Consider the following 17097-nt stretch of genomic DNA (forward strand, 5'->3'; position numbering starts at 1 on the left):
CCTTTCATCCCCAGAATCATCCTTGTGAACCTCCTCCGAATCCTCTCCAATGTTATAGCATATCCTTTCTTAAATGAGGAGCCCAAAACTGCTCATAATACTCGGTGAGGTCTCACTACTGCCTTACAAAGCCTTAACATCACATTCCTGCTCTTATATTCTATTCCTCTTGAAATGAATGCCAGCATTGCCATTATCTTCTTCACCACCGACCCAACCTGCCAGTTTACCTTCATGAGGACTCCCAGGTACCTTCGCATCTAGATATTTTAATTTTTCTCCCTATATAAAAAAATAGTCTGCTTCTTTATTTTCTACCAAAGTGCATGACTGTGCACCAGTGATTTTCTTTCCACTCACATACCACTTTAAGTAATCACTATGTCAGAGGTGCTCTGAGATTAGTAAGGGATTGCTTAAGGTGGTGTGTGGGTGGAAAGAAAAAATTTTAAAACCACTGTTTTAATCGTCACTCGTTGACTCGTTATGTGCATGGTTTCTTAACTCCAAAGCAAATGGGCCGATGACAATTTTTCTCAAGCAAAATATTTCAGTAACAATTGGGTCTAAAACAATGATTCTCAACCTTCCCTCACTCACACACCACCTTAAGCGATTCCTTACTAATCAGAGCACTGATGGCATAGAGATTACTTAAAGTGATATGCGAGTGGAAAGAAAAATGTTGAGAACCACTGCTGTACACTTTCCAACATGATATTTATTTTGCCAATTCTCTGCCCTTTCTCCCATTCTGTCCAAGTCCTTCTGCACCCATAAACCCATTCATTCCATAATCCAAATCATTATTAGACAACATAAAAAGAATCCCTGTGTAACGCCACTAGCAACTGGCAGCCAACCAGAATATGATCCCTCTATTCCAACTCTCTACTTCCTGCCAATCAGTCAATGCTCTATCCACGCTAATAGGTTTCCTGTTATATCATGGGCTCTTATCTTGCTAAGTAGCCTCATGTGCAGCAAGCACCTTGTCAAAACCCTCTTCACTCTGCTACCATCGAGAAAAAGCTACAGGAGCCTAAAGCCGAGCACCCAGCAGCACAAGGACAACTTCTTTCCCTTTGCCACCAGATTCCTGAATGAACCACAGACACTGCCTCACTTTGACTTTATCTTGCACTATTTTTATTTATTGTGGAAGCTGGTTTATATAAATGTTTGCCCTGTGATGTTGCTGTAAAGCAGTGAATTTCGTGACATGTTCGTGACAATTAATTCTGATTCCGATATATGAGTTCATCATCGTGAACCTCACGGGTCGAAATCATGGATGAGTGTCATTATTTCCCTGTAATTAAACAATAAAGAGGAAAAGATGATGTCATCCACAGGCAAACTCATGGGCTTGAAAGGGGAGAATGGGACGTGGAAGGGTGCTGATAGTCGGTGTGGATGGAGTGAGCCCAAGGTCTTGTTTCTGGGCTCTATGACTGACCTTCCGTGATTAGTCCAACAGGATCATTTATACATTAAAGAAATAATGCAATAATGTAACCTAATGGAGTCAATGTTCAAGTCAATGCAGTTGATTCGGCAGCTATTAGAATATGCAGAACATCTTTATATTACTTTTTTTGAATTTGATCATGTGTAGCGCGATACATATGGGCAAGTCAACAGGTAGAGGAAGAATTAAAACAATCACCCTAAAATAAAAGTGCAGATTATAGTGTCACAAAAAGGCAAATGAGCAGGGTGTAGTGTTAAAGAGAAAAGGGCAAGGCATTATCATACAGATGAGAGGTCTACTCATGAACCTGATAACAGAAAGAAAGAAATTGGCCTTGTCATTTTGGGATGTATGACATCAAACAAGAATACTCCACTTCTTTTAGCCAGTGATTCTCAGTTGCGAAACTAATACAGGTTGAACCTCTCTAATCAGGCACTCTTGTGGTCCAGCAATCCCGTGGACCGGCACCCGTTACTGGTACAGACAGTGTGGGATTCAAACCTCGGTCCCAATCACTGGCGCAATAAAGGCATTGCACTAACCGTGATTTGATCTGTGATATATTTGATCTTTTTAAGCTCAGAAAATGGATCTGACCGAGGCACCTACCACACCTTTGACAGCTATTTTTGTGCATGTTCTATTTTCCGGTATTTTCCATGGTCCTGCAACGGCCGGGTCCCCACGTTGCCGGATTAAAGAAGTTCAATCTGTACTATTTTTTTTTCACTGGGTTAGGAAATAAATTCAAAGGAAATCAAGAAAATATTACATTGAAATTGCAGGAATAAAGAGATATGACAAGCACCCTGGTGGGAAATATTAATGCTGCTCCCTTGTCCAAGAAGACTGCACAGGAAAATATGACTTGAAATCTTAGTGGCTATACCAAGTAGTCTGGTGCTAGGCCTAAGATTCAGCTCTAGTTGAACAAAAGCTGAAGTAGTATTGAGATTCAGGTTGATAACCTTTCATCTAGATAAAGAACATCCACTTGATATGTTAACTCTCCCCCTCCCCATCCCCCATCCCCCCTCTCTCTCCCTCTCTCCCCTCCCTCCTATCTCCTCTCTCTCCTCTCCTTCCCTCATGCCCTTTCTCCCTCCCCCTCCCCTTTCTCACCCTCTATCCCTCTCGCTCCTTTTCTCACCCTCTCCTTCTCTCCTCTCCCACGCTTTCCCTCTCCCCCTCCCCCCTACTCTCTCCTTCCCCCCCCCCTCCCTCTCCCTCGCTCTCCCTCTCCAGAGGCTGCCAAATACAAGGAGCATTTACAGTATTTTTTCTGGGAAGGTGGAGACCAGGTATCCAGCATCCGCCGTTGTTTGATTTGCAATAGGATAATATTGCTTGCAAAATCCTATCTATAAACTTCCTGTAGATTATTTTCTAATCAGCATTTCCATTATCTAGAGCTCCTTGGAGACAATAGTTTATGAGCAATTTAACCTGCTTCCTATGAATAATATATTTAATAATATAGACAACATTTACAATTATTGTTAAAAGGTTTTAATGCAAGGAGAGTCAATATGAAAGAGTGTTTCTGTGTGGTATAGGATTCAACTCACGTGTAATAATTTCTTTAATTTCTTTACAGCTTCTTCGTTTGCACCATGACGACAATGGGAGTTATTGTCATGTACAACGCACAGATACAATCAAACTCTTGCTTGTTGCAATAAAACACAGTAATTACACAATTAGTATTAATTCGATTATCACAAAGCACCATGAGAGACGAAAAAAAAGAGAATAAATATAAAAAGAATGTACAGAAAGATACAGTTCAGTTGGGCAGTTTCCTTAGTGCAGACAAATCTTTGATGGTCCTCGAGTTGTGTTATGGTTCGAGGGACACAGGGAGGATCAAGAGTCTTCCAACTGTTGGGGAAAAAAATCTGTTCCTGAATTTCGAGGTCGCGGACCTTAGGTTTCTGTACCTTCTTCCCAAAGGTAGCAGTGAGACAAATGAAGTGGATTGGTTATTTGCTGGATGTTATCAAGCACCTTCTTCCTGATTTATTGCTCTAAGTATTTTGGAAATGTTCAAATTTGGCGCTGCCTGTAATGAGTTTGTACATTCTCCCTGCGTCTGTGTAGGTTTTCTCTGTGGGCTTCAGTTTCCTCTTACCCTTTCAAACGTACCAGGGATGTATGTTTGGGCGGCATGGGCTCGTGGGCTGAAAAGGCCTGTTACGGCGCTGCATGTCTAAATTTTAAAATTTATACAAAAATGTTCATCTGTTCAAGAGAGGATTTCTGATATTCAGTTGGAGTCGCAGATAAATTAAACACTGTTTATGCTGCTGAGTTTCTCCAGCATTGTATTTTTACTCCTTTCAGCGTAGCTTGTGTAAGCAATATCAGTCCACATTGTTGATGGGACATACTGTGGCCACGGCACCAGTGGTGGAGAGAATGCCTGTTTAGCATCGTGGATGGGGAACCAGACAGTCAGGTTACTTTACCCTGGTCAATGTGGAACTTCTTGCATTTCCAGGGAAATGGAGAGTATCCAATCACACTCCTTCAGCCTTGTAGATAGAGCAAAGGATTTAGAGTGTCAAGGGACAGTTCACTCATTGCAAGCTAACTATGGCACTCGTGGCATGAATGTTACTTGCCACTCATCAGCCATGCCTGAAAGTTGCCCAGATCTTGGTGCATGCATATAAAGGCTGCTTTGGTTTCCATGGAATTGTGAACAAATCATGGAACATCCCCACTTGTGATGTTATAATGGAAGAGCATTAACTATTTCCCTTTTTACAGATGCTGCCTGACCAAAATGATTGTATCCAACTTTATCATACATGATTTCTGAGCAGATGCTCCCAGGCTTTGAAATCCTACGACTAGCTCGTGGGTCTGGTCAACGGAGGTGTCTCTTTATTCAAAAACTTTCAACCACACACAAACACATCAGCACAAACTTACATTAGCTCTTTGAAATGCCTGTAGAGTCCACACTGACCCCCTTAATCCACTTCCTCTTTATAACCATTAAAAAAAAGTTTGAGTAAAAAGTGGAACAGACAATTGTGTACAAGTTGTAAGAAGCAATGTGTAAATCTCAAGCTTCCACACTCCTGAAAGGAAATTATTAAGTGGGAAGCTCATCTATTTAAATTATTGATAAAACATTTCAGGAAGAACTTTACTCAGAAACTAATCAATGCTTTGAATTATGAGCATTACTAAAGAAGCAAAGATATTATGAAGGTTATAAAATAAGGTCAATGTTGCAGTGAGACTGTTAGGGAACCAACGTATGATCATTGACGAGTTCTAAAGCCTTGACTTTTCTTACATTCTTATTCTCTTCAGACAGATTTCCAGTTATATTGCCTATTGGGGAATTCAGCTCAAGATCACCAACAATAACTGGAAAAAAGACTAGCAGAAAGAACAAAGTAACCAAATTTCTGGTTAAATCGATGCAGGAAATGCAACTTTTGGATATATGGAGGAGACAACACCCAAAGGAGAAGGAATACTCATATTATTTGGGTAGACATAAAGCGTACTCAAGGTTAGACCTATTCCTGTTGTCAGCCCACATCCAAGGGAAAGTTAGGAAAACTGAATATAAAGCTAGATTGTTATCGGATCACTCACCCCTGTTATTTGCAATAGAGCTGGATGACATTCCACCGAGAACATATAGATGGAGATTAAACTCCATGTTACTTAAAAGACAGGATTTTAGAGAATTCATTGAGCGGCAAATTAAAATGTACTTTGAAATAAATACGGAATCAGTGAAAGATAAATTTATACTATGGGATGCAATGAAAGCCTTCATCAGGGGGCAGATAATAAGTTATGTAACTAAGATGAAAAAGGACTACAATCGGGAAATAGAACAGCTGGAAAGGGAAATAGCAAGTACAGAAAAAGAATTAGCAATAAGGGAAGATACAACAAAAAGAAGAGAATTGGCGGATAAAAAAATAAAATATGAAACACTACAAACATACAAGGTGGAGAAGAACATAATGAAGACAAAACATAAATATTATGAACTTGGAGAAAAAACGCACAAAATTCTAGTGTGGCAGCTTAAGACAGAACAAACTAAAAGAACGGTATTGGCATCAAGGAAAAAGGATAAACAAATTACATATAACCCAATGGAGATCAATGAAAACTTCAAGGAATTCTACGAGCAACTATATCGAACTGAGAACGAAGGGAAAGAAGAAAAAATAGATGAGCTTCTAGCTAAAATTGTACTTCTGAAATTGCAAGAAGAGGAGCAAAATAAATTAATAAAATCATTCGAAATAGAGGAAATACAGGATATATTTAAAAAAACTACCGAACAATAAAACGCTGGGAGAGGATGGACTCCCAATAAAATTCCATAAAACATTTAAAGACTTATTAATTCCTCCTCTCCTGGAAGTAATGAACCAGAATGAATAAACACAAAACATGCCAGATTCATGCAAAACAACAATAATTACAGTAATACCGAAGACGGGGAAAGATCCACTAACACCAGCATCGTATAGACCAATATCTCTACTTAACACAGATTATAAGATAATAGCTAAACTATTAGCAAACAGATTGGCCGACTGTGTACCAAAAATAGTAAAACTAGATCAAACTGGATTTATTAAGAAAAGATGAACAACGGACAATATCTATAAGTTCATTAACTTAATCCATACAGTACAAGGAATCAAAATGCCAACAGTGGCAGTTGCCTTAGACACAGAGAAAGCCTTTGACAGAGTAGAATGGAATTATTTATTCAAAGTACTACAGAGGTTCAACCTACCAGAGAAATATATTAATTGAATTAAAGCATTATATAAGGGACCATTGGCGAAGGTGACAGTAAATGGATATATATCAAGCCAATTTAAATTAAGCAGATCAACTAGGCAGGGATGTCCACTATCTCCCTCACCGTTTGCGTTAGCTATAGAACCACTGGCAGAACTGATAAGAACAGAAAATAAAATAAGAGGGATAAAAATAAAAGAGAAGGAATATAAAATCAGTCTATTTGCAGATGATGTCATAGTATACTTAACAGAACCAGAAATATCAATAAAAGAATTACATAAGAAATTGAAGGAATATGGAGAAGTATCGGGTACAAGATCAACGCAAATAAAAGTGAAGCAATGCCAATGAATAAGGCGGATTTCACAAAGTTTAAGAAAGAATCACCATTTAGATGGCAAACACAAGCAATTTGATACCTAGGTATACAACTAGATAATAATCTAGGCCATCTATACAAACTAAATTATCAGCCATTAACGAAGAAATTACAAGATGACTTAAAACATTGGAAAGACTTACCACTAACACTGATAGGAAGGGTAAATTGCATTAAAATGAATATCTTCCCAAGGATACAATACCTATTTCAATCATTACCAATTCACCTAACAGATAAATTCTTCAAGGAGCTAAAGAAAATAATAAGGAAATTCTTATGGAAAGGGGGGAAACCGAGGATATCACTAGATAAATTAACAGAATGGTACAAACAAGGGGGCTTACAACTACCAAACTTTAAGAATTATTATAGAGCAGCACAATTAAGATACTTATCAGATTTTTAGCAAACAAGAGAAAAACCAGATTGAATCAGATAAGAGCTAGATAAAATAGGGGAGAAGGTACCTGAATATATACTATATAAGTGGGATGAAAAGCTGGTGCAACATAGGAATTCACCAGTACTGCACCATCTGCTCAACATTTGGAAGAAGATTCACGTAGAAAGGAATAAAACAAATTATCAACTACCAAAATTAATATTGACGCAAAATCAACTAATCCCTTTCACAATAGATAACCTTTCCTTTAGAGAATTGGAGAGAAAAGCGGTCAAAAGAAAAGAAAATTGTTTTTTGGGAAATAAATTATTATCTTTTGAACAAATGAAGGACAAATATGGTATAATTCACGGTACAATGTTTGCATACCACCAACTGAAAACCTACTTGAAGGACAAATTGGGAAGCAGACTGAGGTTACCAGAAGGAAGCAATTTTGAATATGTGATTGCAGACACAATGATAATTAAAAGATTTATAACAAACATGTATATCAAACTGCAAGAGAAAGAGAATGAGGAAACAAGCTGTAAACCCAAACAAAAATGGGAACAAAATCTAAACATAAAGATAAAGAATGAAACATGGGAAAAGCTATGCTCCAGAACTATGAGAAATACAATAAACACAAGATTACTCATGATACAATATAATTGGTTACACAGGCTATATATCACACCCCAAAAGTTAAATAAATGGGACCCAACAGTATCAGACAGATGTTTTCGCTGTAAGAAGGAAACGGGGACAACAGTACATGCAATTTGGGCATGTGAGAAAGTGGAAAAGTTTTGGGAAGATCTAAACCAGGTATTAAATAAAATCACAAAAAGCAACATACCAAAAAATCCAGAGATCTTTCTTCTAAGTAATATAAGAAGTAAAGAACTTCAACTCGATTTGGATGGAGCACAAAAAAGATTTATTATGATAGCCTTAGCTGTAGCAAAAAAATGTATTATGTCAACCTGGAAGTTAGAAGATAGCCTGAGAATACAGCAATGGTACATAGAAATGAATAAATGTATTCCATTGGGAAAAAATAACATATAATTTAAGAAATAACATCACAGTATTTGAACAAATTTGGGAACCGTACATGGAACACAACAGAGAAGTCCTACCACGGACCTCCACCACCTAAAATGATAGAAGGAGAAGAAGATGAAATGAACTGACCCAGTGTGTAAAAGTAGAAGACACAAATTTCTTGTTTATTTTTATTGTGTGATGACATTGTTTAATGGGTTTAATGTATCATATAGGTTGAACGTTGAGTGGGTGGGGAGGGGGGTGAAGGAGGGAGGGAAGGGAGGGGGGGAAAAAGGGGAGAAAATCACACTGCGTATATTCAAGAGGGAAATGTTTGTGTGTATTTTGGTCAGTATGGTTCATAGAGTGAAAAATAAAAAAAAAAATTTTAAATTGCCACAGACACAAAAACATTGACAACCCTAATACTGAAAGAAATGGCAGGTTACAGCAGATAATTTACCGAAATTCTCTGGCCTCCAGGCTGGTCCCTGCAGATTTGAAGTCACCCAATGTTTATAAGAAGGAGATTGACAACAATCAAGTCACTGTAGACCAGTTAGCTTTGTGCTTGCCATCAGAAAAATACATAAAGTTTCCATTCTTAGGAAGAAATGGCAAGAAGAAATTGTCCCATCAAGCAGGCACATCATGGATTCCAATCATACATGGCAAATTTACTGGAGATCTTTGAGAATAGAACGAGTGCAGTGGATAGAAACGAGCAGGTAGATATTTCAAAGTGACTCCAATTGTTGACTTAAAAATAAAAGAAACTGTTGAAAATCAGAAATAAAAACAATAAACGCTGAACTATTAATGTTTTCTCTCTCCAACAGTGCTGATGTCCTGTTGAACATTTGCAACATTTTCTGCCTGACTACAAACTGCACATATTGTAAAAAAAAAGTTGGATTATATTGAAGACAAATTGGTTCAGAGATTCAACATGTAAAGATACACATTGAACAGATACTACTCAATTTACCATAAGGCTCCCTATCAAATAAACTCTGAATATTTGTGAGGGAGTAGCATTGGCCTTCCACCCAGAAGTCTCACCTTTGCAACCTCCCACTATTGTGGAGAGTGAAGATTGCAAGAAGAAATAAGAAGAAAATTGATGTTGAAGAACCAGGCCTGCTTGCTTGAATTCACGGGAGTGAGTAGTGAACAGGAATAGAGGTGGAGAGAAGAAGGGGGGTGGGGGGAGTGGGAGATGAGAAGTTGGGGAGAGATTCCTGGATGGACAATGATTTTGCATGGACCTCAAGAGAGATTCAAGGGTCCAAGATGGTTAGTGTTTGAGGGGAGGGAAGGAAAATAGGAAGATTGCTTTCATTAATGCAGCTTTTTATTGATTCCCATTTATTTGGCCTGATAATAATTTATCTAACCCAGTGGTTCTCAACTTTTTTCTTTCCACTCACATACCATTTTAAGTAATCCCTATGCTATCGTGCTCTAATAATAAGGGATTGCTTACGGTGGAAAGAAAAAGTTTTAAAACCACTATTTTAATCGTCCCTCATTGACTCATTATGTGCACGGTTTCATAACTCCAAAGGAAATGGGCCAATGACAATTTTTCTCAAGCAAAATATTTCAGTCACAATTGGGTCGAGAGAGGTGGTTCTCAAACTTCCCTTCCCACTCACATCCCACTTTAAGCAATCCCTTACTAATCATAGAGGACCGATGGCATAGGGATTACTTAAAGTGGGATGTGAGTGGAAAGAAAAAGGTTGAGAACCACTGATCTCACCCACAGCATGCTATTCCAAGGCCATAACCAGCTCCTGAAACCTGTGGTTCAAACCACGCTGCAGTAACAAGCCAACATATGCTATCAAAGGCCTATGCAAATTTTGTCTAACATATTTCTGGTTATCAGAAATATTTATGTGACAAAAATTAATTAAACGTGTTCAAAATGAAAACAAAATAAACCACTTGCACATATATTTTCAGTCAATATCAGTGACCCCATTTAAACGAACTGGATTCACAATGCAAACCAATCCAGTCAGAAGGCAAATGGGGCCAAATGCAAGTTCTAGCTCAAATTTGCAGAAGTGTGCTTACAATCTGAGGTTGTTCAGCCCATCAAGTCTGTGCTGGCTCTCAGAGGAATCCCTTCAATCCCATTTGTTTCCCTGTTTCACAGATGCCCATTATCTCCTCTTTCATCTTCCAATTACACAGCTACAAAAGGGGCCACTGACAGCAGTCAATTAACTCACCAACCACGACATCCTGGAAATGTGAGAAAAAACTGGAGCATCCAAACCAGATTGTTTAAGTGGTAAGGCAGCAGTACTCCCTGCTGTATCCTTGCGACCCCCAAATTAGTAAATAATTCGACAAGTCATTTTTGTACTTTCTTAATAACATGGAAGGTTATTCAGTCCAGCTGGACATACATCTGACCAGCAGCAGTCCTGAAATGCACATCAAGGTACTGATATGGCCCAAAGTATTTTGTCATTTTGGAATTGGTGGTACTGAAGCAAAAGCAGCTGCTGACAATCCCAGTCTGATAATATGGTTTGTTCATTTCCAGATCTCAAATTCAAGACAGCCATCCTAAATGGAAGCAAAGCTAGTGTGTAACACGAAGACTCAGTGAGGCTGCACTTTTCATCAATGTGACCTTTGCAAAGTTGGATTGCGCAGATAATTCAACAACTTTGCAAAAGGCACGGATACTGATCATTGCTTTAGACATCAATCACTTGTCAAGCAATCACTTGTACCAATGACAGGATAATTGAGGGTAAAGCAAGCTACCCAGACCACTTGAAGCATCTTCCTTGATTCTTTATGGTTATCAGATGTATGGAATTAAATGAAGAAGATACATATTTACATATACATACACATACATATAAAGACAAAAACAAATAAACATACATTCATAAATGCCCTAAATTCTGAAAAATTCTTACTATTTTATTATTTTTAATTTCTCCAAAATAATATTAAGCAGGCAAAACCTGCCTGATGCACAATTCTCATTTCTTTTATTTATCTGATGTCTTTTGCCTGCTGTTGCTTTAAGATTCAGATATTTAGTGGGGGTAAAGTACAAAGGACCCGGTTCCAAATTCTAAATGACGCAGCTCATGATTAGAATGGCAGTGCAGACTCGATGGGCCCATGGGCCTACTTCTACTATATCTTGTGATCTTGTGAATGGACAATGGGCAGAGGGCTCACTAATACCTACTCCATCCACCTATGCCAACCAACTTCCCTCCCACCAGCATCCACTGTCAGTATCACCTGCAGAGCAAAAACCTGGAGAAACGGGGTAACATCCTAATATCTTGCCCCAGTGTCCAACAGTGCCTTTCTGAATGATCACTTCCCAAGAATTACAGTGCAATCATTTTAAGTTCAGCATCACCAATAATCACATCTTCTGACATTGTGACAAACGTGATGCAATTTTTTTTTGTTACATCTGCACAGTCCACTACATGGGTCAGTCAATAAACACGAATGATCATGTTACCACAGTGCAAAGCATACTTACTGTCCAAGCATGTCTCACAGACAGTGTCTTCCTCACCACATGGTTCCACCACACCTTCCCCAGGAGGACATACAGAACAGCATTTCCCGTCAGTGGTATATTGCTGACTTTCACAATATTCCTCAGCTTTGTGCACAGATCCCTTGAAAGCAAAATCAAATGATACACATATTATTCGGCACACATTTTAAAGAATCAGTATGTAACATTTGTAATCGATGGCACAGTAACAATATTCTCCCATTAATGAGTTTCCTTCCAAACACCACAGCTCCCTGTGAACGATCCCATTTGGTGTATTTGACAACCAGTCATGTTAGAACCATGTAGGGACAGTGTCACATGCAGTGATCTCCATAAAGAGGCTGTGGGAATCTTTCAGCTAGTTTCTGCTCTCGTCAGGTCAACCAACCTGACAGAAAATATTGAATGCTGCCAGAGTGCAATATTGTAGAGCAAGGAGGTAAATGCAGTGCTACGTAAATGCACAGTGACCAATAATAAGCTTGATCACATTTGTTAACTTCATCTCATTTTTTTAATATTTATCATAATTACTTCTACAAAAGATACTAAAACCATTGTATTTTAGTTTATATTTGCTAAAGATTCTACTCACTTTTCGCGACTACTCTGACAGCAACCACTTGGTTGAATCTTTGTGACAGCACTTCCCAAATCCACAAACTCCAGCACCAAGAACACAGTCAGCAAGGTGGGAAGACCACCTGAAGGTTCCTGTTCAAGTTGTGCACCTGACTTGGAAGTGGAGCGCCATTCCTTCAGTGTCACTGGATTCAAATTGTGGAACTCCACACCCAACAGTACCTTCATCAGAAGCACTGACCTAGTTCAAGATGGTAACTCACCATCACCTTCTCAAAGACATTTACAAATGGACAATAAATTCAGATTTTCATGACATCCCTGAGATTCTTTTTCCTGTGGGCAAGGCAGAATTACCATTTATTGGGAGTGCAAAAAAATCTGTACACAATGTACACATGTAAACAAATAAAGAAATGTAAACAACCTGACTGTGGATTATAGAGAGAAAAACTACAAACTTGTGGTGATACAACCACTACACTAGTTGCACTCCTACCGGCCTACTGCAGGGGACAACCACTATACCTGCACAGGTAGGCAACCTGGGAGGCTGGCCCCACCTGCTTGCTGTCAATCACTGGCTCATATAAAGAGTCGTGCCAGCCCCTTTGTTAGTCTGTCAAACACATGGAGCCAGGAAGGTCCAGAGACCTGGTGTGTACCAGTTTCTGATTAAAGCCTGTTGAACACTCTGTGGGCTTTGTGTCTGAATTCTTCACACATCAGTGCTCACAAAAATGCAAAAGTACGAGTCCTTAAATGAGCCCCCGATTGAGTTTATGTTTGAGGAGGGGGAGCAGCTGTTCCTGAACCTGATGATGTGAGTCTTGTGGCACCTAGACCTCTTTCCTGAATCCAGCAACCAGAACAAGAGTGTGTGCTGGATTCTGCCCGCTGTCAGCAGTGTTCCCTGTAGATGTTCTCGATGGTGGGGAGGCTTGCATCCACTATCTCTGCTTGGGGGTTTTAGTGTCTCTATACCAGACGGTGATGCAGCCGGTCAGCACAAATTGCTGGTCTTGCCAGCATTGCTGAGATCCTCCAAAAATTCTGACTAAATAGAATTTCTCCAAAACATTTCAGATTCTCATTCACATACTTCTCAATGCAATAAGCAACAATTAAAAAAAAGTATTGTTACCATTATACCACCTGCACATCCAGACATTATTCTTGCCACTTGTACTTTGTCGTTCACTGAAATGTCCGTACCACATTTCAATCAAAAAAGGGGGGAAGGAACTGCATTGTGGAATGAGAGGACAAAACCCTCTCTCCTCTCTGCATGATGACACAAGAGACCACGAGTGCTGGAATTTGGAGCAATAAACAATCTGTTGGAAGAATACAGAGATTCAAGCACCAACAGTGCTGGGGGTGGGGGGGCGCAGAGGAATTGTTGATGTTTCAGGTCAAAATCCGTGCAACAGGAAGATCCTTTCTGCCTCTTCAGATGAATGTTCATGATACAACAGTGTGGAACAGAGGCTTTTGTCCTGGGCAATTATCTTATTTCACCCAATACAAAATGATATCCCAGACATGCAATACACCACAACTATGGTAGCCCTACAGAAAATGCTTCATTGGATGAGAAACACTTTAAGATTTTAGGTCAATTTAGAAGGAATTGATAAATAGATAACTAATAAATCTTTCAAGTTACATTTGCATTAATGTTTCTGTTAAATTATACATTCCCCACTTTCAAAATGTGTCACTGGAATAACAAAAATCTTAGAAAGTCAGACAGCATTTCTAGAAACAGAGTTAGTTTCACTTCAGTGGCGTTTCATCAGAGCTGAAGACCAGCAAAGAGCTTTCCTCTCACTGCTCAACCCACTACTACTTTGATCCATTTTATAATTTCTAGTTATAATTCCTAGTTCTAATTAATAGCCATTGGGTTAAAACATTAACTCCATTTCATCTCGGGCAATGCACAAAAATGCTGGAGAATATGAATTTCTCCAGCACATTTCTCCAGCAACCCAAGCATCTGCAGTCTCTGCCTGTTTAACTTCACCCCACATCCTCCCCCACCGCTGCCTGACTCTGCAAATATTTTTGCATTTTCTGATTTTATTTTTATTTCAGATTTTGAATGAAATATTTTAACTGGTGTTCTTTTTTTGCTACATTTGAAGGACGCATCCAGGGAAAAGAAAATCTGTTTGCGTTCTCCATTGCCCTCAGTGAATTCCCAATAGCCCAAAGTAACTGCTGGTTTCTGGCGATTAGTATTCAATCAGAAGCAGTTTGTCTCAGAAACCTGCACGAAAGAGCCGGTGGAGTTGGCTGCAACAAACCCATAAGATGGGAGACATTAGTTGTAATTGCATTTGAAAGAAAGAGGTAAATGGAGAACAGCCAGAGTAATCTGCACTCTAACATGTTGGTATAAGCAGTTCATAAATCTTTCTTTGCACCTTATCGCCTGTTGAAAAAATTTATAATCATTGAGATTATTATTTACAAAGCCATGCAAGATTATACATTAATAAACAAAATCTGCTGGAGGAACTCAACAGATCAAACAGTAACAGCGGGGAAAAAAGAATGCTCAACCTTTTAAGCCATTTGATTTCACCGATGTAGCGGTCACATAGAATGTACCAAACATGGTTGACTAGGGACATGAGAAAAAACTCTCTTCCTCCCTATTCCTCCCTATGCCTCAAGATGGTATAGACTATGATAATCAAAGCAGAAAATAGCAATGCAGCAAAAATTTAAATTATAAAATATTTCATCCTTAAAAGGATATTGACAGGAAAGTCAATAATTATGAACTATGTCTGAATAACAGCACATTTGTCTCTCTTAGGCCCCCGACTTGTAACAATCACATCCTGGGGCTGTCACATACTGCAGTGATAGTTTTCTGCATCATGTCGCCTCCATTCCTTTGCAAGTGTCGAGTAATGCTATGTCTGGGGATGATTCCGAAAGAGATACAGTTGAGCAGATAAGCAAGAGAGATTGCAACTGGAAATAAACAATTAAAGTATTTTGGAGTCAAATATGTCAAAAACATGTCATAGAGTTAAAGAATTATTTGCATTTTGTAATTAATAATGGTAATTGACTATATGTTTTTGAATAAGGAATTTTTATGTTTATAGACTTAAATTTTTTTAATTTATTTAAATTTATGGCATGAATAGTTTTTCACTGGCTAGTCCTTTTAAAGATAACCATCTTTTTCAACAGTCTTTGTTGGATGCAGATTTCAAGCAATGGCAGAGAATAGGAATTCAAAGTTTTAACGATCTTTTTATTTGAGATTATTTTGCCTTTTTTGAGCAATTATCAGCTAAATTTAATCTTTCCAATAGACACTTTTTTAGATATTTACAAATTAGACATTTTGTTCAGTCTAAGCTTTAGGATTTTCCAATGGTAATATTCTTAAACTGCTTTTTAATTTAAAATTTTATTTTCATGGTGGATTAACATCATGTATTTATAATAATTTATTGGATTTAAATTCAGTTCTCATGGCTGGGATCAAGAGTGATCGGGAATGAGATTTGAACTTACCATTTTCAGATAAAGATTGGTTCTCAACTCTCAGCTGGATTATTGATTCCTGCTTATTACAATTTAAGGTGGTACACAGAACTCATATGTCCAAACATAAACGATCTTATTTTCATGCAGATTTTGATCCATTATGTGAGAAATGTTACATCTTTGAAGCTTCACTGATCTATATGTTTAGGAGTGCCCAAATTTAGAGAGATTCTGAAAGACAATCTTTAAACATTACCAATGACTCTTAAGATTAATTTGGAGCCTTGCCCGTTAATTGCTTTGTTTGGTTTTTCTTGTGATTCAAATAAACTCATATAGGTGTCTCAGGAAAAAGATTTTGCTTTTACCACTTTGATAGCAAGATGATCAATTTTATTGAAATGGAAAGATGATTCATCCCCTACTCATTCACAGTGGTTACATGATGTAATCTCCTATTAAAATTTAGAGAAAATTAGATAAAATATTAAAGATAGAAAGTTTAAATTAATGAAATTGTCTTTGAATTATTTTGTAATTGGAAGAATTATTGCCTGATCTCCTGGAGTCACCAGTGGTTCCACATTATTGATTTTTTTTTTTAAATAATTTATAAGGTGACCTTGATTAGAGGGAGGTGATAGATTACATTTAGTTTTAGTTTTTAATTTTATTTTATACAAGGTTTCCACCAGCATTGTCTCCACTCCATCCTCAACATTCATTGGAGTGACTTCATCCCTAACATCGAAGTACTTGAGATGGCAGAGGCCGACAGCATCGAATCCACGCTGCTGAAGATCCAACTGCGCTGGGTAGGTCACATCTCCAGAATGGAGGACCATCGCCTTCCCAAGATCGTGTTCTATGGCGAGCTCTCCATTGGCCATCGTGACAGAGGTGCACCAAAGAAGAGGTACAAGGACTGCCTAAAGAAATCTCTTGGTGCCTGCCCCATTGACCACCGCCAGTGGGCTGATCTCGCCTCAAACCGTGCATCTTGGCGCCTCACAGTTCGGCGGGCAGCAACCTCCTTTGAAGAAGACCGCAGAGCCCACCTCACTGACAAAAGACAAAGGAGGAAAAACCCAACACCCAACCCCAACCCACCAATTTTCCCCTGCAACCGCTGCAACCGTGTCTGCCTGTCCCGCATCGGACTTGTCAGTCACAAACGAGCCTGCAGCTGACGTGGACATTTACCCCCTCCATAAATATTCGTCGGCGAAGCCAAGCCAAAGAAGATATTTCAATTAAATGCTTTTGAGGTATTTTATGCAATTATTGATGTAGCTTTTATCTACTTCTTTTCACTGGCATTTTTTGTGCGTGTTTACTTG

The 17097-nt window shown here is 38.6% G+C and overlaps 1 protein-coding gene across 14 annotated transcripts in view; it reads right to left on the bottom strand.

The window, feature by feature from the left end:
- Positions 1 to 17097, bottom strand: part of LOC138746534 (tumor necrosis factor receptor superfamily member 16-like) — a 314868-nt gene that overhangs the window by 75203 nt on the left and 222568 nt on the right. For all 14 annotated transcript variants that reach the window (XM_069904795.1, XM_069904796.1, XM_069904788.1 and 11 more), the window contains one exon: positions 11633 to 11774. In XM_069904795.1, coding sequence (XP_069760896.1) covers positions 11633 to 11774 — 142 coding nt within the window. The remainder of the gene's footprint in view (positions 1 to 11632; positions 11775 to 17097) is intronic.

Source organism: Narcine bancroftii, chromosome 12 (assembly GCF_036971445.1).
Source record: "Narcine bancroftii isolate sNarBan1 chromosome 12, sNarBan1.hap1, whole genome shotgun sequence".
In the NCBI taxonomy this organism is placed as follows: Eukaryota; Metazoa; Chordata; class Chondrichthyes; order Torpediniformes; family Narcinidae; genus Narcine; species Narcine bancroftii.